We start from the raw sequence: 26,616 nt of genomic DNA, 5'->3' as shown, positions 1-26,616 counted from the left end.
TAGAGAACAGTTTATAAATGCAATTTAATATTACAAAATTTCTACCTTCATAGCTTTTTCAGCAACTTCTTTAGCATGACGAAGTCGTTCAGCATTACCATCCACATGTGAAGGCAATTTCTTTGATATTTTAGGTCTACTAAGAGTTGGCATTGTTTTACTCCGGGATAGGGAACCAGATACATCAGCATCAAGATCTACAGTGATAGGAAAAACATCTTAATATATACACGTACATGTAGTACATTATATACTGTTGACACTTAAAGCATTAAAATCATTTAACATATATCAGGAATATTGATGAAATTATGATAAAACTTTGTAACATACCCGGTATGTAATGATTCATTGGCTACACAAAATACAGATGCTTAAAAACAAAGTATATAAAAGTAAGAAAATAATTTCAAGTGACCATGCACAGCTATAAGTTGCCCACCTATCTACCAAAACATAAACACATACACACTCATCATGCAAAAAAGAAAGTACTTTTGAAACATTCATATAACATAAAGAATATTTGTAATGAAAAAATGTTCACTACCATCACAATAACTCTGACCAAAGACTTGTTAAATATGAGTTACCAAAATAATTGCTTTATATAAACTTACTTTGATAACATTAACAGTAATTCTACTGCATTAATAACTTTTGGGTACCTGTAGCCAAAGTCGAAAAACATCAACAAATTTTAAAACATTCTTTTTCAAATACATTCATGCATCTTTGGAGCACTTGTACAAAGAGGGTATATGTGCACTGATTTCGATTTGTAGTTCACTTGACAAATCCCTCCCCCCCAAAAAAACACACAAAAAAACAGACAATGCAAATGTAAAGAAGGAACTGTACAAATATCCCTTGCTTATCAGTGAACCATGAAAATATTCCTTGTCTATCAGTGAACCATAAAATATCCTTTGTCTATTAGTGAACAATACAAATATCCCTTGGCTATAAGTAACCCACATAAGTATCCCTTGGCTAACAGTGACCCATACAAAATATTCCTTGTGGCTTGTCTATCTGTGAAGCATACATTTATCCCTTGTCTAACAGTACAATACATATTACTAGAGCAAACATGCACAATAACATGTGAGGAAACACACTAAGCAATGCAATCTTACTTAGAAATCTTATCTTGGGCGTTATTCTCTCTGTAAACACAAAACATATCAGTAATGATATTATGGATCTGCAAGGTTATAGTGAGAAATAGGTAACAAATCTAAATAATGGTTACATTTAACTTTACCAGAGTAATGGTGAGAAATAGGTCACAAGTCTAAATAATGGTTACATTTAAATTAATCATGGTAATGGTGAGAAATAAGTCACAAGTCTAAATAATGGTTACATTTAAATTAATCATGGTAATGGTGAGAAATAAGTCACAAGTCTAAATAATGGTTACATTTAAATTAATCATGGTAATGGTGAGAAATAAATAGGTAACAAGTCTAAATAATGGTTACATTTTTACATTAATCAGGGTAATGTTGAGAAACAGATAACAATCATAAATAATGGTTACATTTAAATTAATCAGGGTAATGGTGAGAAATAGGTCACAATTCTAAATAATTGTTACATTTAAATTAATCAGGGTAATGGTGAGAAATAGGTCACAATTCTAAATAATGGTTACATTTAAATTAATCAGGGTAATGGTGAGAAATACATCACAATTCTAAATAATTGTTACATTTAACTTAATCAGGGTAATGGTGAGAAATAGGTAACGAACATAACCATTTACTGTAAACATATCAATTTTCATTGCTGCAAATTTTCATGGATTCTGTCAAGTGAACATATATTTTTTATTTGTGTCAGAACATGAGGAGGCATGTATTACTCTACTTGTACAGGAAGTTGATATCTGACGACAACCAAAATCACTTGCAACATATGCCCCTTTTATATAAACCCTCATGCCAAACTTGAAATCAATATATCAAGTAGGAGTTGAGATAATTGTGATAAAATTCAGATGAAATGGAATGATTAATGAGAAGACAGGATGATTCCAATATACCATTCACCCACTGAGTCCAAGTTAACATCATACTATAAGTTGCTCATAGTGTTTTAAAATATTACGGTAATCAACACCCAAGACCCAGGTCCTTTTTATTCAACCTTATCTATACACTGCCAAAATAGCAAAAATTAATTTGGTAATTGTATTTAACAGAATATTTAGTACAATGTTCTAGTAGATATACACTACTACTAGCCTGCCAGAAGATAGTATGAAAGCTTCCATGGCAATAGCCCAATGGCTTTCTAAATTACCCAAATACTAGCCTGCTAGCCAAAATAGTGGGAAAGCTTCCTTGGCGATAGCCTAACAGCTTTCCCAAATACTCTTGCTGCATCATCATACCAAGTTATATAGATTATAAAATACAGTTACTTTTTTACTGCTAGCTCTGTGGACTAGTTTCTCTAAATAATAAGTGTCAAACCCTATTATATACTAATTCCATGATATGCTACGCATACTTTAGCAGGAAGTTGTAAATAACTTTAGCATAGGTGGTTTTTATTTGAAAAAATAAGATAATCATATTGATGTTCCAATTTAAATAAGTCTGGTTTCTTTATAGCAATACTAACCAGCAGAATCTAAGTCCTCGCCTCCAGACTTTGACTTCATCTGATGCTGTTTTAATTTTAGATGCTGTCTTTTTAAGACCATGTCTGGATTGCCATTAGCATATGGACCTATCCATTAAAAAATTCATATATTCTTTTAGTTTTTAAAAATTTACCTTTAGTACAATTTCACTAATATGTTGCTGCACAGAATACCACTCAAATTTCTAAGTACAACAGAATTGTCAAAAAGTTTGTTTTTTTAAGAAAATAATGAAGATAACACTTCTATAAGTTAAAAATGCCTAACATTTCAGTCTGCTATAAACTGACATACTGATGTTTAATAATATTTATAACACGGAATGCTATTAAAGTCCAATTATTTAATTTTTTTACATTATATAAATCATACTTATACTTGTACCATTATTTCAAAACAAGAAATAACATTTTAACAATAAATACTATACAAAGAATATCTGTCATGGTGACATATTACATGGATGTATGTCAGATATACCTGGTATACATTTAGCCATTTACATACATGATTGATATTTGAAATTTGGTAAAGCATTCTATGTGTTTTACCCTTTTATAACAAACTATGGCCAAAATAAAACATGTAGATTTCCTACAGTTATCAAGTAGAACATTTACGTTTTCACAGAATGTATTTAAAGGTAACTGATTCTAGACAGAAAAAAGGCACTTAAAATCTCCTTTAAAAAAATGATGAATTTGTTCTGATTGAAAGCTTAGGAATTGCACCAATAACAGTAACACGGTCTAACAAGAGGAAACACATATACATTATTTTGGCCTTAATGCAAACTTGAATAAGAAAAATAGAACAATATAATTTCTTCTACATGTCAAGAAACCATGTGCTTAATGATTGTGAACACTATAACCACTTCCAATAAAATGCTTACTATTGTTAAGGCTGATTGACCTGGCTAAAACATAATACCAAAATAGTTATTGTTTAAAATCAAAGCTTTCAGGCATTCATCTTTTAACCAAACTCATTTAGAATATCTGTTCTGTGATAAAAAGGATAAATCTTAGAACAACTTTCTATCATGAATATATGATACCAGATTTAAAAATAAAATATATTGCAACGAGCAATACTAAGAATTTTTTTTTCTGGCAAAACAAAGTGTTCCTAGAGGCTGTCTAAAACTTGGACTTTAGATTAAGAGAAAACTAAAACATCAGCTCATTACTACAAAGTGAATGTAAAGCAATATGTCTGACTGATGCATTTGTGTAGTTCAGGATACTATTGTTTCTGATATTGTTTAGGATAAAAGAATTAGTATCCAACCAATCTGAATTCAACACTGTTTAATAGATATGTGACCATTTCAAGTTGCCATATGACATATCCAATAAGAAAAACCTGAGTTCAGGAAAACAAACATTTTGACAAATTTGCCATATCAAAGGGCAATAACTCTATCATGTATATTGGTATAATAAAAGAATATGATCAGTTCCTTTTTCAACAAAAAAGTCATAGTTTAGTTGGTGTTTATTCTTCTGACAGAAAGAAACATGATAAAGAGTAGAACTCTCTAAACTTTGGGTGAATACTCCACAGCACACGATTAGCCTGAAACTGAGAGTGAATTATCATTTGGTTAAAAGTTTGAAATGAATGTATCAATGACCCCTCAAATGTGTCTCATTTCTTAGGGCAAAATTGTTTATCCAAATACTGGCATTAAACCCCATTTGACACACCCCAAAACACCCCACTGATTCATGAATTTTTATTAATTAACTCTGAGCCAACATGCTTTTATTACTAGAATTAACTGACATTTTATCCTAGAGAAGATCCCTGATACTTTATCCTAGAGAAGATCCCTGATACTTGTTTAAGAACTTGAATAGTGTCTATAAAGTGTTAAATAGCCTAGTACCTACTGGGGTAGCTGGGGTTATCAAGATTTAACAATAACTTAAATACATGAAGAAGAAAAGCTAATGTTAAATTCTAAAATCTTATAAATATATAAATGTCATTGTATAATAGGAGAAATTAGTCACTACTAGTGTTTATCAAACTGTTTCCCACTGTTTCTACTGTAAAATACTGAAATAAATATAATCTTTCTGCATATCTTCAAGTTCCATAAAGGCTCAAAATAGAATAAAAAATTTCAAGTAAATCTGTTTAAACAAACTTCACTGATGTCAATATCCAAAATGTATATGGTAGTGTTCAATTTAAAACCTTAATAAGACACATCTTTACACAATATATATAGTCAATTCAGTACTACAGTTCCCTGTAATAAAATGCCATGAAAACATGCTAGAACAACTCCTATGTTTGTGTTCAATTTAATTAAAGTCTAAAACTGTATAATGCTCGATATGCAAAAGGTTTTAGTAAAAATAAACAAAGTATCAGATGATTTTTTTGTTAGTGTAGCATAATTTGCAACAACAAAATCATGGAATATCATTATGACACATACCATTGATGTTACAGGGCACTAAATGTTTATATAATAAAACAAATAATTCAATTTAATCCTAAGTCAAACTATCAAATATAACACCATGGAAAACTTATATCGACGGATATTACCGGTAGTTTTAAATGAACAATAAAGAAAACTATGAACATGTCAACATGCACTTTTAACTTACTGTAGGGGTAAGTTAGTAAGAGTAACATACTCTTCTGCAACTAATTTATAGATTGTTTTTTAAAATAAAAGTAAAAATAATCCATGGAAATAAAAACTTTTTACATTAAATGATATCATACATACAATGAAGTACCCAAATTACTTCAGTACTTATATTTATCACACAAGTCAAATAAGACTTTAATCTTTCCAAATCAAGACAGTATACATGATGTAGTAACCTTCAAACATTCTAGAAAATCTGTTCAATTCAGATACCTATATGTACATAGAAAACATTGTCTCCAGGTTTCCATATTTTTTCCAATATCTGAACTTTTATATCACAACCATTACTCTGCATAATATTTAAGTATATTGTTAGAAGTGTGGTTAGTAAAGGGGACAACTCACCATTAAGAAGGCGTTGTAAGTTAGAGGAAACAGTAGTTTTAGTACGATTCAACACAAAAGGCATGCTGTCACCTGACTCTTCTTCTTTTACTTTTTCACCATCATTATCTATACTTGTCTCTGATGTTGAGTTTAAATTTTCATTGTCTTCATTCTGTAAACACAATCATGATTTAAATTGATTCTTAATGTGACATAACTGACATGGCAAAAAATCAGCACTTCAGTAAATGTTAAAACAACTGAGAAAATTATCAGTAATGGCATGCCCAACAAATTCTTGGTTTCATAAATTTGCAAGATTCACATAGACTACATGAATATGTTTTGAATTTTCATGTCAGGCAACATGAATAATTTTGTTTTTAACCACTGAATGTTAATATAGCAGACAAACTAGGAAAACTGTGAATCCAACCACCCAACGAGTGAAAATAATCCCCCAACTCCCCACAGAGTCAAAATATAAACAATGTCTATAAACAGCAATTTGATGTCTTTTCAATCTTAAATCAAATCCCATCATATTACATTTATATACAAATGTTGCAGAGAAAACTTGTGGATGAACAAACAGATATATCTCCCACTCTATATAATCCAAGAACAAAATGTATATTGCAAAGTTTTATAAAGGGGTATGATCAACTTATATCACATTAAGACCACAAAAAAACCTTATTCAAATTAGTATGGATTTTGCATCATATTTGGTAAGTTGTGTGCTTACTTCTTCAACATAACTTTTGTTTATGGAATATACCAATGTATAATATTGAAATCTTCATGCAAAATGGAGACAAATTGTACTTTTGCCAAATTCCGATAAAACACTTTAATTCATTACACTTTTCTTTGCATGAGATTTTGGCCACATGCAACAACGACTTTAATATCAACTGACCATAAAAGCTTATTGACAAAATATTTAGTTTGTTGCAATATGTGGCTCATACATGTATGTTCTGATTGAAAAAGCACTTGTAAATATCTCAATAGCACTGGAGATTTTTCAGCCTTGTGGTGAAAATTGTAGAATGATTGATTGATTATTGGGGTGTAAAGCCCGAGCAGCAATATTTCAGCTATATGCAGGTGATGAACATGAAATGATGACAATGAAACGTGAAAAGGGATGGGACACAAGGACAATATTTTGATTGCCACAAGAAAAAGGGAGGGATGGGTATGGTCGGGCAATTTAGCCTCCTGTGGCGGAGCGCAAAGGTTCCCACTCCTATTGAATACCACAGCAGGGTTCTTTAACGTGCGAGGAATGTGGCATCTTTCCCAACACCAGTGAAAGAAATTAGCAGTAGACCTACGGACCAAGTCTATGTAAAATCAAGCAGATCTTATGATGAATTTGGCTCAGTTTTCTTTGAAATCTACAGTGCTGTCTATGTAAAATTATGATGGGTCTAAGTTGACCAAAAATTAAGTTTCTAACACTGATAGACATGGTGCACCACTATGATTTGCGGTCAGGTTTCTTGTATAATAGCCTGACAACCCCAGCATGTAACACGCCAGGGGTACCACAATCCACCATTTGGGGCACACAACCCAGTTGCTCAGTGGGCAGAGTGCCTAGCCCCAGACTAGGTTTCTTAGGACTATTTAGTCTCCTTTTACGACAAGCTTAGCTCTGCTGCAGGCCTATTCTTTTGACACCCAGACCTGCACAGGGCAATTGTAAAATGAACAAATTTCAAAAGATTACATGATGTAAAATAAAACTGTTATTACACATAAGTATTTCCCATATTATTTAGAACTATTTATTTCCTAATGTGTATAAACAAAATGTAAATCTTTACTAATGATTTTGGAAGTATAAGATGTAGTCAATAGTTGTATCCAACTTCACACACATTTACAAATATTGTTCCGTTTCACCCTTTTCCCAAACTTTTAAAACATGTCCAAAAGTTTATTTGCATTTACATTCAAAAACTAATTTAATTGAGTACAATTTATTTATCCCACACAATAATTATACTCAATAAAACCAATTACAGCTTAAGAAGATAATTCCCTTGATCCAAAACTAGAAACTCATATCAATTTGAATTTTCCTGCCAGGTTAACTTGGTTAAATTCTCTGCTCTTCACTTCCTGTTTATTAATCATAAAATACAAATGATAAGATTAAGTTTTCCACTGATAAGTGTGTTTAATGGAACATGCTTAACACAACTGATGTTCTCGACACAATAATGCAAGAACTAAATGCAAAAAAAAACATTCTAAAAGACCAAAAAGGAGTCCCTCAAATCTTCAGTTGATTTGAAAACACCAGTAGATTTTGATTTTATTTGCAGTAACGATAGGATATTATTGAGCTGAATAAATGCCTGAAACATTTCAATTGGTTATAAAAGAGGTATTGAGCAATACAAAAGGAATTACATTTGGACTATATTTTTGTGTAGTGAAGTTCCTGACATGAACCAGTGACATAAAGTATTTTGATCAAAAAGCCAATTAAATAAAAACAATACTCTGTGATGTCATTTTGACATACCGATATAGTGTACATGTTTTAGTTGCTCATATATCAATTTTTCAGTGTTAAGTCATCTTTTCAACATAACAATATGCAAACTAATCTTTTTAACACATAAACTAAAAGTTTCACTTCATAACCGGGACAGAAACTGGTATTAAGAAATATATCCTTTTGTGTATTGGAGTGTGTGAGTTATACATGCACTTGATAATAACTAATTTTCAATTTAACTTCCAAAAGACTGAAATAGAAAGTGGTTAGATCATTTGGGGGATTCCAGAGTATTCATTATATAAAGTACATGTATATGTACTCATATATGACAAGAATGGATTTGGTGAATATGTCAAAGAGACAACAACCCCACTGGGATGAAAAATGTCAGTTCAAGGCCAATTGTGTCAACATTAATAAATTTCTAACAACTACATGAATATAAGGAACAAACCTCTTTATTCTTTTTAGATTTTCTAACAATAGATTTGTTTACTGGGGAGAGCCGTCCTGAGTTGTATGAAACTGGTATTGAATTGGCTTGTTCTAGCTGAAATTAAAAGTAAAATGATATAAGTGTACTGTAAAAGAAGAAAGAATACAATCAAAAATTTGAATGTGATTTGTTTATTGTAAGAAGAAAGTTATAGCTTTGCTGACAGAACTTTCAAAATCATTCTTAAATTAACACACAGAGGTAAAAAGTAAACTTGACAGATACATCTTTAATATATTTGAATATAAAGCTCAATAAGACATTTCCCCTATTTCGGTAATTGAAAAAAATCTAAACTTTACTGCCTGGCTGCTTAAATATTGCAGATTTATTTTACATGTACATGTACAAATTGGCTCTCTAAGTGTCAAGTAGTAAAATCACTGTCCTATTGTGCCTTACTTATTTTCAGCATACTATTTCTATCTTTTCAGTCCCTGAAAAAATACTTTTAAGGCACTGTTAATTAGTTGCTGAGAAGTAAGTGATTTCCACCGCAATGCTGATCATTTCCTTGTCATTTGACTTGTGATGTCACACTTCCAACACATTGTTACCCTGGTGAAGGAAAGGTTCTCAATTCAATTAAATTGAACAGCAACTTTCACTATCTTCTTTAAATATATATCATTGAAATACTAAAACTCACATTTCTTCTTTGTCTTTCAATGTGTTGTTGTTGTCTGGCCATAAAGTCAGTACCAAGATTTTCAACAATTTTGGCACTAGCAGAGCTGACCTTTGGTTTAAATGTAAAAATGTTATCATCTAATACACCATCATTTTTTCCTGACATATTGTGTGATCTGTGGGTATCTGGATTTGAAACTGAATCAAGTTTGTCCTTGAAACTTTTGTCAGATTTACTTGCAAGAGAAAAATCGCTACCCTTGTCATTAGCTACAATTAAGTCCCTTTGGACATCTGTAGATACCAATGACTGGTTGACAGGAATGGGGGCAAGTGGTTCTCTGTAAGAGTTTTTAGTGTGGAGCATAAAATGTGGTAACCCTCCTGTATTCAGACTTTCTAATCGCCTTGCTGCGATTTTCCTGCTTGCACTGCTTATCTTCGGTTTGAATGTACTTGTCTCATCATTTATCTTTTTTCGCTTCCCCATCTGATCATGTTGTAGCAATACCTGATCTTCATTTCACTATTGTTTTCAATACAAACAAGCTGAATACGGGTTAGATTAGCTGGTAACTATGGGGCCGCCATGTTTGTTTTCGTGTGAAACAGAATACTCTCAAAACACCTTTTACATTATTGTTTATGAACAATCTTTGAATTTATAGCTGCATACTTTTTCAAAACATAATATTTTTTTGTGATGTTTTATTCTTGATATTTCAACTAGACGCCAAAATTATTATTATTATTATTTCTTCGGCAAACAAATACGGGTGTCAATATTTTGTGTAGCCCATATTCGAACCCAAACCGGAAATTCAGAACCGGAATTTTCCAGGAGTTGAATAAATCGATTGTCGAAAGTGTTTGGCGTAGCTAAGGAAAGAGAGTCATTCTTCTACATAAAACCGTAAAAATGTTACAAAAAACATAAAACGGGAGATATTTGTGAAAAATTCTAACACAGTATTTTGTGTAACCCGTACCAGATAATCTGACAGTAACAGATATTTCACTGTGTTATATCGTACGGCAGAATAATTTTCAGTTTTGAATTAGCTTGTTTATGTAAACATCAAAAGGAAGACACCCCATTTCATTCTCAGTGTCAATATAATAATAAATTTATAGATAAATAAAGAATAAAAATAAATAAATTCTGCTTTTCTTTCTAGAAAGCAAAGGACGCTTACCCTACCGGTGCACCTGGTCCATGCTTACAGTTTTTAGTAGAGTCCGAGTTGTTCATTTGCTTTTGTTACTTTGTATGTATAAATTACTTAATGTTCTTTGTTGTGTATGTCTGTTTTCCATGCCTGCTCCTTGTCCCTGAATTGCTTTCTTTTGATTTCAGCTAGAACTTTGGTTCCCTTAATTACTCTTTAACAACTGTGTCAGAAAGACATTGAACTAATAGTACTTGATCAAAGATTAATTCTTTTCTTCGTTACAATTTTGTGTTTTGGTTTTTGTTTGTTTGTTTGTTTGTTTTTGTTTTTGTTTTTGTTTTTGTTTTTGTTTTTGTTTTTGTTTTTGTTTTGTTTTTTATTTGTTTGTTTGTTTGTTTGTTTTTTTTTTGTTTTGTTTTTTTTGTTCTTCTTTTGTTTTAATTTTTTTCCTTTTTTAAATTTAAACCACTTATCTGCTTTTAAACCGTTAAAATTCAATTTGTGCAAAAAATATTTCATTTTATTACATAAGAGTTTTATTGGCAGTAAAAGGAACCAAAAGAATTTTTCAGTTATTTTAAAAGTTGAAAAAGTTATGATGATTTAAAGTACAACAAGTAAACTTTATTTAAAGTCGATAGATATCAAACAATAAACATAAGCTCTGTAGAGCTTTTAAAATCGACATGAATAAAACACAAGACATTCATATTAACTGAAATCAACATGACAAACAAATTATAAATAACATGCAAGTAATCAAGCACATAAAAAGCACTATAATAAAAACAATGCAGACTAAGTTGATGCCCCATGCCACTCAATCGAATTTTTGCCAACCAAAACCAAATCACAAGTAAGATTAATTCTAGCCTAACTACTATGTCATTTTGTAAATGTGTACAAACTTTCAGAAGGAAATATCGAGTAATAATGAAGAAATTGGCAAAATAGTGTTTAGGTACGGGGGGGGGGGACAGTTGGTACGAGTACGGTTACAGGTTACACATTTTAGACCATAACAACGAATAAAGGGAAGTAATCAAGGAAATGGCAACAAGTTTTCGGTCAGAATTTGCTTGGAAAAAATTAGGCTTCGGGGATGTCCACCCAGGCAGATTCGTTTATTCACAGGTACAGTTCAGATGCATATCTTAAATTTAAATGCAGTTAAAGGTCAAATTTATTTGTTGACTTTTTTTTGTCCAATATTTATAACACATCTGTAGTCAGAATGACAAATGGACAGAGGATATAACATAAGGATACTCATCAATCTGAAGTACTCATCCATTTCCACTACACTAATAAATAACGTTTTTCTTTTGTGTAACGAGAAAGGCTGAAGAGTTCCGATATTGGTATATTTAATATGGAGTAGGCAATGCCTCAATCAGCGAGTACTGTTAGCTGTACCATACATGTACCGTCTGTTTGACACCGGTAAAAATAATGAAGGACATTACAAAAAGGTGGGGTAGTTGGCCTGGATGAAAATGTTTGCTTTGTAAGTGCAATATTTTTATTTATATTTAGGCAGCAAGCAAAGACTGCCAAAGTCAATATTTCCATTTGAAAATCTGTTTTGTAAATTAATTGGGGAGCTTTTTTTTTTCAATAAATGAATAAATTGAACAATTGTTTTCCCAAAATTTCAACCACATACCCCCCTTTCCCCTCGCTTTCAAAATGGTCGATAACTGTATAGCATTACATTTTTGTATCCCTTAAGGGCATCTCTAGCAACATCCATTTCAGTTTTGGCCGGTCAGATCAATCTGTATAGATAACGGAAATATTACAGTTCTCCACGGATGTTGGGAATATTTTACACTTATCATGTGATGTAAACAAAGTTCAGACGATAACTGCAAATTCCAAACATAAAAATGATTGCCTTTCCTATCTTAGAAAAGCTATGCTTTGATTTGGATAATACAATCGGAGTTATATTTTTTTCCAAGGCGGGTTAAGTACTTGACAATAGCAACAGTGGAAATACACATATGTACATCCATTTGTTTCCCAAAGTTTTTAAAAACATCACATTCACTTCTTTAAATAAGTAAAAAAAAATGAAAAGAAAAGATGAATTTATTTTTACTGAAACATGATCTTAATCTATAACCTATAACATAATCTATTACTTTGGTTCCCTTGATTACTCCTTAACCTACATTTTTTTATTTGTTTGATTGAAAGAAATGATGAATATTCTCTGTAATGACAGTCACTTTTTGTTACTTCTGGGACATGATTTTTTTGGTTAGTATATTGGGGAACCTTAAGGGAAATTTAGAAAGTACACATAATAACTGTAGAGCTCACACAGCTTTGCGGTGCTCCCTATAATTATATTTATTAAAATATACACAGATAACATGTACATAGTCTCGGGGTAGCATGCTCATCTTGGGCATGGTAGGTTATGAGGCTGAGTCTTTTAAATTGGTTGTCAATGCTTTTCTGAAGCACTCACTATTTAAGTAGTGATGACTGGATGACCAAACGGGGATGTTAAAAAAAAGTTGGTCAGACTGGTTGGTTCAGAGACTGAAAATGTGTCAGAGTGAGGTGGCATGCCTGCCTAAGGACTGATGCTTCTGTGAGCTGGCACAAAGATCTGGCTCTTTGTGTCTGTCTTAGAGCAAAACAGGGTCTGTTTGAATGTTCAACCATTCTCTCCCTGAAATATTTGCCAAAGGATGTGTAATCATAATCAATTAATCAATATCATAACAATCAACAACTCAATGATGGGTAATAGAATCATAACTTTGTGATGTCCAGTTTTCAGAATCTGACACAGATTAATTGTATTGTTTGACTGATCTTGTGACAACAGGGTTATATTGTTACTTTGAATCGGAACTTGCTAGTCAATCGTCAAATAATAAAAGACTTGTTTTCACAGTTTAAACATAAAACTGGATAATCAATCAAACCTAGCTATTATTTAGAATTTCACTAAAATTGAATTGATTTATATAAATGTGGCCATATGTTAACAGTGAACATGCTTAAAAATATTTAAACAACAGTCTATAGCTAAATACCCATCAATACAAATGCAGTTTAAAAAGATTTTGGAATGTATGACTTGAGGCAGTTAAGAAGTAAGAATCTAATAAGGGTCAAAAACAAGCAATTTCTGATTTCTGAAAGATAACTTGAGAAAATAGAAATGAATCTCTTCGAAATATACCACAAGGAGGGTTGGGGTTAATTTTGGTGGTTGTGACTGGAACCATTTTATAGACCATAAAAATAATATGTCTGACATTGTCAGTTTACGGTTACATTCTAAAAAAAATTGGTTCTGTAGGTCAGCATTTTCGTTACGTTTTTTTTTTCTTTTTCTGGCACAGGTTTTAACATTTACTTCATCCAAATTAATAGTGTTGCCGTTGGAGTAAAATTTTGTTTTCAGCTTCCCCATGGTACTGTTCCTATACATCTGGGTTTATTATAAGTCTATTAGGAACTGCTGTAATAACAGACTTGCTTTCCATATGACAACATTTACTTAGTTTCAGTGATGGTCTTTATGGCCTTTGCCAGCTGACTTTTTGTTTATGACTGGGTAGCCAGTCAAACGCTGGAATAAGTTATACTTATGCTTTAATACGGTAATTACAGATTCTTATTTTTTTTCTTTCAGTTTGCTGATAAAATGGCTTAGGGTCGGTTGGGTAACTGTAAACAGATATATGTCATGACTCATAGATGGGCATGTGGTCCATCTTTTGTCAAGGCTCTTCATTTTATAACAGTGATGATATGCTGCTTCGATATTAAATTGTACATGTATAAAGTACATTTTAGATTTGTACAATTCTGTATGTAAACAGTATGGATGGTTTTAGGATCTTAATGTAGAACTAGCTAAATTTGAATTTAAAAAATAAGTAGTCGCAGTTTCTGTTTGTATTGTAGAGGTATCTTAAAATAATTACATGTACTGCTTATATGCGACAGCACGTACATTGTAGTTATTAGTTATTGTACTATATGTTCGAATGGCTTATTTACAACTTTTTAGTCAGCTTAAAATCCGTTTTCAAACAACATTTGTAAATTTCTTGACATGGCTTTGGACTTCATTAAGTTCAGATTGTAAGTTGACAGGAGTACTGACTGATGGGATATGACATGATGCTTGAGCTTCCCACTCTTTAAATGCTGGCAGAAATATACATACCTGGCCAACATTTCAAAATACTCAAAAAGAGCATATCCTAGCCATCTTTATACCAAAACTATTACAAGTATGAAGGAACCTTTGTTTAAAGTTTCTGGCATAATACTTTGAATAAAGGTAACTAATAACTTATGTGTGACCTTAGACTTGCTACAAGTCCTTCTTCATTATACATATATGACACAGAAAATCTATGTAATTAATCTCTCTGATAACACCACTAATTTCTCTCCTGCAATAATTAGTAAATTTGCTATCAGAGGTATATATGCAATCAATAAACTTTCTCAAATATTCTTTAATATAATGAGAGGGACTGGTAGCAAGTCTAGTGTGACCTCATCACAATATTGCTAAGGGCGGTAAGTACATGTACATAAACACTGATTGTAAATGAGTTCCTTAAAAATAGTAAAAAGCGAATTGACTTTACCAATTAAAACTATCAGATAAATAATTCTAAGACTATTTGACTTTAACTGAGATGTGAAACATTTCTGTTTCTTAATAAAAATAAAGATTATCAAAAAATCTAAAAACAGAACTTCCAGTCTTGCAAGCATGCTGACAAAATGAAAGTAGCCAATGAAATCCTGACTTTTGAAGATAGTGGAAAAATGAGCAAAACATGACGATTCTACTGAAGCTGCATATAGCTTGGGTCACTCATCTCTGAACACATAAAATTCCTTAATTTAAAAAAAAATAACCCAAATTACTCATAAATCTCATTACTTGTGTTTTAAAACTTTCTCCGATGAAATATTTTGTAAGCTTTAATCTGAATGTAACCACTTTGAGGTTATGATAATAAAATACTGAAAGTAGAATGAGGTTATTAATTAAATGAAAATATTAAAAGAACAAGGAATGCCTTCCTTGTGGCTATAACAATATATTGTTATGGCCTTAAGAATTAGTAGCCTAAAAGGCGTATCTTTCACTCTGGTCAAATTCTTTTCCTACCTATCTAATGTCAAATTGCAATCAAAATTCAAAGTATATCAAGCTTGAATGGTGTATCCATACTTGCTCCAACTGTTCAGGTTTCAACCTTTATGATTGTTTCAAGCTGTGCCCTGCAAATCATTTTATTTTTAATACAGATATGAAACTAGCATAATCTGTATTGCAGATTTTTTTCCTCATTTGGAGCTATTCACCCATTTTTGGTAAACCCAGAAAACCTAATCCCTGTTGGACTGAAATCAGGCTTTTTAGTGCTTCTAAGGTAAATTCATATTGATTATCATATTGAAGACTGTCTTCTCTTAACAAATTGTATGCACTGTAAAACGGCAATATTATTCCCTTTTACAAGAATAAGGGTGATAAAAATTACCCAAATAACTATATGTCGATCACAATTTTGAGCTGTTTTGGTAAATTATTCACTGCAATACTGAATACTGGGCTGAACGACTTTCTTGAAAATTCTTTACTTCTGAAAGAAAACCAGTTTGGTTTCAGAAAAGGGTACTCTACGATCTATAGCATTTTTACGTTTCATTTATTAAAAGAACTACTGAAAGAGAAGAAAAAGAAAATATTTTGTGCCTTTATTGACTTTGCTAAGGCCTTCCATAGTGTTTGGCTGCATTGGTTGTGGTAAAAACTCATTCATAGTACAATAAATGGTAAAATTTTTATTGTAAATGTTAATATGTACAATAATATAAAGTCTAGAGTATTTAATGGGAAAGAATATTCAGATTTCTTTCCTTGTAACATAGGTGTCAGACAAGGAGAAAACTTGTCACCTATACTCTTTTCAATATATGTCAATGATTTAGAAGACTTTTTCTAGAATAGAAACATCCATGGACTGAAACTCCTAACAGAAGAAATTGAAACTGAACTCTCATTTTTTTTTTTTTCATTATATTATATGCTGGCGACACAGTGTTACTATCAGAATCAGAATACGATTTATAGAAACAACTTCATGCACTTTATGACTATTGCACATTGTGGAAACTTAAAATTAATGTTAGCAAAAGAAAAGTTGTTGTTTTTTCAAAATGTCAAAAAAACTTAAGTTGTAAGTACAATGATACATCTCTTGATACAGTTGATAGTTTCAATTATTTAGGAATATTGTTGTCAAGAACAGGTAGCTTTTCAAAAGCTAAAAAGGCAAACCTAGAAAAGGCAAATGGAGCCATGTACGATGTTCTACGTATATACAGATTACACAAATTATCTCTGGAATGCCATTTAGATTTATTTGACCGTGCTATACAACCTATTCTCTTTGCAAAGTTTTGGGCATTTAAAATAATACTATTATAGAATGGGTACATCTAAAATTTTGTAAGACCCTAATGCATGTCAAAAAGTCAACCTGGAATTTTATGGTTTACGGGAAACTGGGCAGATATCCTTTGGAAATAAAAATTAAACTGAGGATCATTAACTTTTGGCTTAAAGTAGTTACTGGAAAATCTGAAAAGCTACCTGCAATTTTATTTAACCTTGCTCTAAAAAAATGTGGCGATAAAATATTCTGGGTAAAAAAGGTTAAATCAATACTGGATGAGTGTGGTTTGTCTTTTGTTTGGAACGAACAACAAAAACATAATGCATCTTGGATATTTTTGACAACTAAGCAAAGGTTTTTAGACCAATTTCAACAGTCATGGAACTCAGAAGTGAAAAACTCACCTAAATCTCTAAATTATAGATTGTATGAAGAAGATTTTAAAATTGAAAATTATTTCAGAATTTTAGATGACAAAAATATTATTACTCTTTGTAGATTTAGAACCTTGAATAATAACCTTCTCATTGAAAGTGGGATTGGCAAAATATAAGTAGAGAAAATAAAAAATGTCATTTGTGTAATTCGGGAATATTAGGGATGTGTTCCATTATTTGTTTAAGTGCACATTGTCTGATAGTGACAGAAAAATCCTTCTTGCAAAAAAATTTGTTAAAAGACCAAATGTTATCAGATTTAAAGCTTTGATGAGTAGCTCATCACCTTCTGTTCTCAAAAATTTATTTAAACTTTTGTGACAAATTACAAAGATGTTGTCTCTAGGGTAGTTCTCTAAATTTAGGTATATAGAAATTCATCATGAATGTGACTCAAGATTATTCCTTCCAATAAATGCACTAATCGACTTCTTATGCATATTTTGAATCTATTATGAAAATTGTATTGAATTTGTTCTCTGTACCATAGTATTATGGTGTTTGAGTAATAAAAAGATACCAATATGTCCAGAATTGTTATCAGTTTACCTGACTATTAACAGAACCTACATAATATGTCCAGTGAGCTTCTGATCAAGGTAACAATAGAACCTAAGTAATATGTTCAGTGAGGTTCTAATCAAGGTAACAATAGAACCTATGTGATATGTGAAGTGAGCTTCTATTCGAAGTAACAATAGAATCTAAGTAATATGTGCAGTGAGCTTCTGATCAAGGTAACAATAGAACCTAAGTAATATGTCCAGTGATCTTCTAATCAAGGTAACAATAGAATCTAAGTAATATGTCCAGTGAGCTTCTAATCAAGGTAACAACAGAACCTAAGTAATATGTCCAGTGAGCTTCTGATCAAAGTAGCAATAGAACCTATATGATATGTCCAGTGAGCTTCTAATCAAGGTAACAATAGAACCTAAGTAATATGTGCAGTGAGCTTCTAATCAAGGTAACAATAGAACCTAAGTAATATGTGCAGTGAGCTTCTAATCATGGTAACAATAGAACCTAAGTAATATGTCCAGTGAGGTTCTAATCAAGGTAACAATAGAACCTAAGTAATATGTCCAGTGAGCTTCTAATCATGGTAACAATAGAACCTAAGTAATATGTCCAGTGAGCTTCTAATCATGGTAACAATAGAACCTAAGTAATATGTCCAGTGAGCTTCTAATCAAGGTAACAACAGAACCTAAGTAATATGTGCAGTGAGCTTCTGATCAAAGTAGCAATAGAACCTAAGTAATATGTGCAGTGAGCTTCTAATCATGGTAACAATAGAACCTAAGTAATATGTCCAGTGAGCTTCTAATCAAGGTAACAACAGAACCTAAGTAATATGTCCAGTGAGCTTCTGATCAAAGTAGCAATAGAACCTAAGTAATATGTCCAGTGAGCTAATTAAGGCAACAATAGAACCCAAGGAATATGTCCAGTGAGCTTCTAATCACTAAAATGAGTAAATAAAGTAAGGCAGTATTAATCAAGGACAACATACTGTCCATAAGATGGCCAATATAATTGTGGTACATGTAGTATGGCCTGTTACAGTGATAGTATGGACAATGTAACAGTGGTAGCATGGCCAATGTAATAGTGGTAGTTTGGCCAATGTAACAGTGGTAGCAGGGCCAATGATACAGTGGTACTACGGCCAATTTAACAGCAGTAATGTGGCCAGTAAACAGTGGTAGTGTGGCCAATGTAACAGCCATAGTATAGCCAATGTAACAGTGGTAGTATGGCCAATGTAACCACTGTAGTATGACCAATGTAACAGAGATAGTATGGCCATTGTAATGGTGGTAGTATGGCCAATGTAACAGCAGTTGTGTTTCAGTGGTAGTATGGCCAATGTAACAGTGGTACTTATATAGCGGTAGTATGGCCTATGTTTCCATGGTAGTATGGCCAATGTTACAGTGGTAGTAGGGCCAGTGTTACAGAGGTAGTCTGGCCAATGTAACAGTGATAGTATAGCCAATGTAACAGCAGTATTATCACCAATTTAACAGTGGTAGTATGGCTGACATAACTTGAACCATTTGGTTAAAGCCTTTCATTAACATATTTTGGCTTTAACTGCCTGTGATAGTTTTGTTTTGAAGATGTTTACAGCTTATTTTAGGTTAATTCTTCTATAAGAATGTATTGGAAAAATTCTTGCTAAAATGTTGGCATCATGTTTTACTATTACCAGTCTAGAATTATATCATGTTGTACAGTATTCCCAGGCCTTTCATTAAGAGGCAGTACCAGGTACTTTTACCCTTCTAAACTACTGAAAGGTACCTCCAGAATTTTTAAATTTCATACATTTTTATTAAACAAAATGATGAAAAGTACCTCCTACAAAACCAAAAGTACCTGCATTGCAAAAAAATAATGAAACCCCTGAATCCAAGAGAAATGAACATCTGGATTTACCAGATACCAAATTGGTAATGAATCACCCCTTGCATTATTTTTTTACAAAGCTACTTGACATTTTGATGTTTTAAATGAGGCATAAACCTAATAATATACCTATTCTGCATGTACATGTACGAAAGAATTATCTTGTTATCCCTTTTTCATGGTCTAAGTAATTGTCATATATAATGACCTTAACCTCAAATTTTATCTACCCACTATTGTGTTATAAGGTACATGTACATGTATTCTTACTAGGTTTATTTTTTTCTCAGCAAATATGTACTATTAAAAAAAAAAGAATGTTTAACTTGAATTTTTAATTTTTTTTCAGTGGCGATTACCCCCCTTACTGTATATAACTTATCGTCTAGCCCTGGCTGCATATACTGATTACTGGTTCATTGAAACTGGTATAAGGATGGAGAACTATCGTCACAACGGAACTAATAATTCAAGCACAACATTTGTTTTCTATCACTTTTCAGTTTATCTAACTAACTGGACATATTTCATGCTCTGTTTATATTTGAATCTCCATGGAATATTTGCTTTATTCCACTATGTCAGCAAGTTTAGAATGTTTCATTGTTTGTCAAGACCTCATGCAGAGGGACATCGGGCATTATTCAATGAACTGTGCACAACTCCAAGTTTTTGGGATGAAGACAGAACAATTGAAAATGATGAAGATCCTATTACATCATTGTACACACTTCCATGGTATTTCAAGTTGACATACATTATTTATAGCATTGCATCATCAGCATCTATACTTGTAACTGTGATGTTTTTTGCATTTCTTTGGCCACAGATGCACCCATCCAAGGGCATTGATATGATCAATCTACAACTTCATGGAATCAACTCTGTGATAGTCATCGTAGATTTACTGATTCACTGCATACCTATAAGGTTGTTACATGCTGTTTATCTTATTGTTTATGGATTGATTTATCTGGTCTTCTCTGCTATTTTCTATGCAGCTGGGAACCATAAAGCTATTTATCCCAATCTGTTGGACTGGGATAGTCCAGGTAAAACAATTGGCATGGTTTTTGGAGTGGCTTTTGTTGGTGCTCCAATTATTTATATCTTTATGTATATTGTACATGTGATCAAACTAAAACTTTATCATGAAGTAACTCCCTGGTCAACACTGTAATGTAATCAGTGATGGGCATTAAATTCTTGAGAATCGGCTCTTTTTAATGATTTTCATACTTTCACATTCTTTGTAAAAGTTTCTGACCTTAATGGTACATTTTCAGCAGGAATGTGGTAAAACACATAGGGTCCCATCTAATCCCAACCATTGCTTTATTGTTGTATTAGATTCAATTCTTTTGCTGTTCTTTCAGAATTCAGAAATTATTGTATGTTTTTTTTTTCTAATAGTATGAATGTGTTGACCCATACATTAAAACAACTTAGTATTTTGACTTGATGACTTAATATGTCAATATTTTCTATAGATATATATTTATTTATATTTATTGTTACTCCAGTAGTTACATGTTTGAAAGGCACAGATTTACATACTCTGTGTACATGTACAATGTATTCTAGTATCTATTATCATGTCTGTTTCTTTTCTCGTTAATTTATTTTAGTTTATAGATTACCACAAAAAATTGTGGTTGTGTTATGTTGCTGTTCTATATTTTGTTACTTGCAGCTACAGGAAGCTTGTTATTAAAAATTGGGTCACTGGCCCCTGCCATTCTGCAATAAAGGGTAAATTAATGTTTATTTAGAATTGATGTAAAAGGTTTATTTTATATTCAATTTTGACAAGTCTTTTTTATTTGCTTCTTACAAAATTTTGTTTTAAGAATGTGCAATTTATCTGGAATAGCATTAAGCATTTTTAGTCTAAAGGGGACAAAAAAGGTGACACCCTTAAAATCAACTTTTTATTTCTAGTCCAAATTTGAAAAAAAAAAATCTCTGTTGGATTCCATGTGGAAATCCATGCCTGTATTTTCAATCAGTATTGTAATATTTCTCTGTTTTTGAGTAACAAGGGGTCAAAGGGGCCAAATTTTTTGAAAGACAGTATTTCTAAAAAAAATTCATTCAATTTTTATGATTTTTTTTATCGAACTGTTTCTATTTACAAGAGTTTTAAGAAGTATGTTAGCAAATTTACTCTGTTGTAAACTGTTTATGAGATAATTGGGTACAATGTGATAAGTTTTTGTGTCCATAAGAAACTACAAGTCCCTATGTTTAAATGTGTCAAAATTTTATATAGTGTCCACACTTTCCAAAGTGTACAGATTTCAACTTGTTGCAGTCATATCATGCTGCACTTGGTGATGTTTTATTTATCAATTAGAGGTTACAATTGAATATTACTTATACATTCTGTGTCTTGACTGCTTGTTATTCCTTGTGTTACTGCATGCTTTAAAAATCATAGACCAAAAGTACATGTGTGTGTGTTTATGTTTTTATTTGTCATTCATATTTTGACATGTCATGTTTTTTGTTTATATACTGTAATATAGGGGTGTCTATTTACTGTTTGTGATAAATGGTAAAAAATATAGGGTTTAAACATGGAAGTAGAATATCTAGAGGTCTTAAAATGATTATACACAAACAACCTTTATTTTCATCTAAATATATTAACAGAAGTCTACATGTATATGGGTTTTACATGTTACAACTCCTCTTTAACCCCTTAAGGGATTTTGATGAAGTTTCATAGGGAAGTTTGGTATCATATGTAGATGTGCATGAAGGAATATGATTACTGTTGGAGGACTCCAAAGGGAGATAATCCAAACTATTGGTTTTACATGTTATAACATTGCAAGTGCAACACCTCCTAAACTGTGCAAGGGATTTTGATGAAGTATAATAGGGAGGTAGGGTATCATGTAGATGTGCAGGAAGGAACATAATTACTGTCAGAGGACTCCAAAGGGAGATAATCCAAACTATTGGTTTTACATGTTATAACATTGCAAGTGCAACACCTCCTAAACTGTGCAAGGGATTTTGATGAAGTATAATAGGGAGGTAGGGTATCATGTAGATGTGCAGGAAGGAACATAATTACTGTCAGAGGACTCCAAAAGGAGATAATCCAAATCAAGGGTTTTACATATCAAATCCTTTCAACTGCTCCTTCACCAATCAAGGTATTTTTATGTAATTGTATGGGAGAGCTTTGCATCATATGAAGATGTGCATGGAGGAACACAATCACTGTCTGAGGACTCCAAAGGGAGATAATTCATATTACATGTAATGGCTTTACATGTTCAAACCTCGAAAGCACAGCCACTCCTAAATTTCTCAAGGAATTTTGGTATTATTTTATAAGAAGGTTTGAGTATCATATGTAGATGTGCATGAAGGAATATATTTAATGATGGATGACTCCAAAAGAAGACACATGTAAATCCAAATTTAAAGGTTTTACAAATGAGTCCATTTGAAGTGGGGAGTATTCTCTTTGTGAACTTGCTAACAGTATTTCTATTGAATTGGACATGAAAACTATAATAGATAGAATGAAACTTTCAGTTGATGAAACGATCTTTATGATAGGTTCTACCAAAGTCTCCATGGAGTCAGAATTGTCGGACAATTCCTTGTTAAAGTTATTGCCCTTGAAAGGCAAAATTTGAACCAGGTGAGCGATTCAGGCCACTGGGAGCCTTTTGTTTCTTAGCTCCTCGTTTTGTGCCAAAATTCTTAAAAGAGTTGTTCTTCATTTCTAGTGATATCCTACTAAACTTTTTAGCGCCACCTGGTGGATAGAACTCTCCCTTCTTCATCCGAGGTTATTTTTTAGTGTAGCGGAAATGGCCGAGTTGTTCCGATTATTAGGATATCCTTAGCAATTTTTTCTTTCGAAAACATGGCCACCACTATAGTATCATTATATAATAAAAGTTGACTACTTGTTGAAATATCTTGAAAACCGAAGGGTTAATCCTAATTTTCTAGGGGGAATTGATCAGCATGGTGAGTCCGACCTACATGTTAGCTGAAATTTTCATCAAGATATGTTGCTCAGTGTTGGGGCTATTGCCATTGAAGAGAAAAAGATGAAAATTCGATATTTATTGTATAATATGAAAACTGGGTAGATAACTAAGATGTACTGTATTGATTAAATGATTCTTGTAACAATAGTACAATATAAAGACTATTTTGGACCAAGTGAGCGATTCGGACTCTCTAGAGCCTCTAGTTTAAATTTGGTCCATTTTCTAAAATTTTTGATGGAATTTCAAATTTTGTGCTATATTGTGTCCAAATCAGTTGTTGTGTTTGAACTGTAAGTCTGTCAAAAGAGTAATCAAGGGAACCAAGGTTATAGCGGTAATCAAAAGAATGTAATCCAGGGACCAAGACCAGACATGGAAAACAGACATACACAACAAAGAACATAAAGTAACTAAAATCATACATACAAAGTAACAAAAGTAAATGAGCAACTCGGACTCCACTAAAAACAGGGAGCATGGACCAGGTGCACCGGTAGGGTAAGCGTCCTCTGCTTTTCTGGAAACACCGACCGAGATGCTCATAAAGTCAAGTCCGGGGTAAAAAATAATAGTATTGTGTTCGCACTTGATAGAACAGAGTTCGACGGCCGCGGTTGTATCATGCAGCTCTCCGCCACGCTTTTTATTGTCAAATACAAATGAAACTGTTTCACAGGTAAAGGTACATTTTATTTAACGTCAGTAAAAACACGTCAACAATTAAAATAAGCTCTGTATACGCCACCGATCTTGAAAGGTGTTATTAGCAATATCACAGATGCACACAGTGAACGCTGGGCATATAACGGTCTTACTGCCGGCAGCGCCCTTTTGCGCCAGTTGGAGAAAAAAATATAGTTTACTTTGGCCAAACTTATTTTCCCCCGTAGTTGAATTGCACCAAAAGACTACTAAATGCGCCAGTCTACCTTTAAAATATCTTTAGAGTCAGTGGTATCAAATATTTCACAAAAATATGAAAATAAAATATAAGTTATGAATATAATTTTTTCAAGTGTGGATTACATTTTGTAGGCAATGCTAGATATTATCGTATTACGCCTTGACAACATACTAGTACATGGATGATTTTGATACATGTTTACGATTCTGACAGAAGTTCCTCAGTTCACCCAACAAACAACGGACTCGAGCCCTTAAAACAATGAGCCACTTCAATATTCGCATGCATCTGTTATAAGAAGAAACGCCTCAGTGGACTCCGAGTAGCTTGAATGCGGAGGCTTTGATTTGATCAACGGCCGACTCAAACTGGACTTTAGGGTGCAATATACATTTATATGTAGACAGATATATATGTAATAGTAAACAGGTGTAATTAAAATGAAGAATGGTATCCGGAACGTTTCAGGCCCCTGCCGTATTAGGTTCTCTCCTCGGCATCAGCTGGCTGATTTTCTAAATACATTATTTCACACTTTAACTTACAGAGTTAATATTTAGAGAAAGTGAATCGAAAAGGGTGTTATTATTTTTACCTTTTCCCATCTCTTCCATGCATGCTTTCATCCTGTGCTAGTGTCGAAGTGCCTGATATTTCATAAAATATAGTATTTGGCAGTTAGTTTTGGAAACGCACCCCTGATTTGTACTAAAACTCAGTAATATTTTTTTCAGTATGTTTTCATGGCTATTGGATTTTTTAACAATAAGCACTAAATTACTGATAAATTACTTGAACTTTCACACACCAAGGATTAGAAAAATATGTACATGCACTTTTTTATGACAAAACACTTGAAATTTCTGCGCGGACTTTCTCAAAACAGCTTTATTTCAACAAAATGAGACCAAATTTTAAGAATAACCACATAGAACTACCTTGTACAGGAAATAACTGCATGCGATATAAAGGGATAAACTGATGAATGGGAGACAATGTTTCCGTACTGGGTTGCATGCCTACTCGCGGGTCGTTGCTTCTGTGAGCTAACACCATAGAGATCCGACTCTGCATGTAGGACTAGTACAAAGCTGGGTCTGTTCGATTGGTCAATATTTTCGTCCTGAACTGCATGAAATATCTTCCATACAAATGTAGATCAATGAATCAATCAATTCCCCCTATAGATAGACTTATTGATATTAGTCTTAGTCTAATCAAAAGACTAATATCTGCAAACTGCGTGGGAGCAAATTATGTTCTCTTGATGCCTCCTCCACTCCCCAGAGGTGCACAATGACGTAAATTGTGTAAGTTTGATCAAATCTATTCTGTGGTTTAGGGGAGTGGGGATCAGAAGATGGTCCCCATTTGGTCGACCAGTGACCAGTCCATGGTTTGCCTTAGGAAACCACAAAAAATATTCAAATAAAAAAAAATAGGCGCATAAGTAATGACATCTTTGCATATTAAGTTTATTTATACTCACAAAAACTTTCATTACCACAACTATGTGGTACATACTAAACAGTTCTGAATACTACCAGTTAACAAGTTCCGAACCAATAGGAGACTGACGGAAATTGTGGAAGCCAAATCTTGGATTCATAGACTATGATTTTTGTAAATTTAAATGAACAAAATTTCATAAGACCTACATCGCAAACACCCAGCAGGTTGAAAAACAAATCCTGCTCTACAAAAAAAGAAAAGATGTTGGTGGGCAAGCTTATATATATTTTTTAAATGAAAATAAAACTATGAGAGCTTAAATCATTCATTCAATGGTGAATTGTCCCCCGTAGAGTCAAACCATAGAGCCACCCCACCCCATGAAATTTAATATGGATTAAATCTGTGGAGATTGAGAAGTTGTTTAAATAATCGAT

General features: G+C 32.6%; 2 protein-coding genes across 15 annotated transcripts in view; one reads left to right on the top strand and one right to left on the bottom strand.

Annotated features, from left to right (window-relative positions):
* The window catches only part of LOC148626787 (tubulin tyrosine ligase 3-like), a 71,421-nt gene that overhangs the window by 33,022 nt on the left and 11,783 nt on the right, over window positions 1-26,616 (bottom strand). The window contains exons 1-8 of one of the 14 annotated variants that reach the window (XM_088591051.1): window positions 9,333-10,067; window positions 8,642-8,737; window positions 5,682-5,835; window positions 5,112-5,129; window positions 3,552-3,575; window positions 2,635-2,742; window positions 1,140-1,169; window positions 46-197 (exon numbers count right to left, since the gene is read on the bottom strand). In XM_088591051.1, coding sequence (XP_088447177.1) covers window positions 46-197; window positions 1,140-1,169; window positions 2,635-2,742; window positions 3,552-3,575; window positions 5,112-5,129; window positions 5,682-5,835; window positions 8,642-8,737; window positions 9,333-9,803 — 1,053 coding nt within the window. In that variant the 5' untranslated portion in view covers window positions 9,804-10,067. Of the gene's footprint in view, window positions 1-45; window positions 198-1,139; window positions 1,170-2,634; window positions 2,743-3,551; window positions 3,576-5,111; window positions 5,130-5,681; window positions 5,836-8,641; window positions 8,738-9,085; window positions 9,303-9,332; window positions 10,068-26,616 lie in introns of those variants that run through there. The other 13 variants (XM_088590503.1, XM_088591137.1, XM_088591398.1 and 10 more) reach the window with 13 other exon arrangements.
* LOC148626788 (uncharacterized) lies at window positions 11,509-23,735 on the top strand. Its single transcript, XM_088591752.1, has 2 exons — window positions 11,509-11,619; window positions 20,148-23,735. The coding sequence occupies exons 1-2, from the start codon at window positions 11,536-11,538 to the stop codon at window positions 20,976-20,978; spliced, it is 915 nt and encodes a 304-aa protein (XP_088447878.1). The 5' UTR covers window positions 11,509-11,535; the 3' UTR covers window positions 20,979-23,735.

This window comes from Perna viridis, chromosome 1 (genome assembly GCF_037379345.1).
Source record: "Perna viridis isolate PV_CMFRI_1.1 ecotype Kerala chromosome 1, ASM3737934v1, whole genome shotgun sequence".
Classification (NCBI taxonomy): Eukaryota; Metazoa; Mollusca; class Bivalvia; order Mytilida; family Mytilidae; genus Perna; species Perna viridis.
Note: the sequence above shows the minus strand (reverse complement) of the source record. Positions and strands in the feature narration are given on the sequence as shown.

What these genes read in the sequence shown, in the direction of transcription:
- LOC148626788 (XM_088591752.1), top strand. Translation starts at nt 11,536, where the DNA reads ATGGCAACAAGTTTTCGGTCAGAATTTGCTTGGAAAAAATTAGGCTTC. An exon ending in GCAGATTCGTTTATTCACAG is followed by an intron (nt 11,620 to 20,147) that starts GTACAGTTCAGA and finishes ATTTTTTTTCAG; the next exon opens with TGGCGATTACCCCCCTTACT.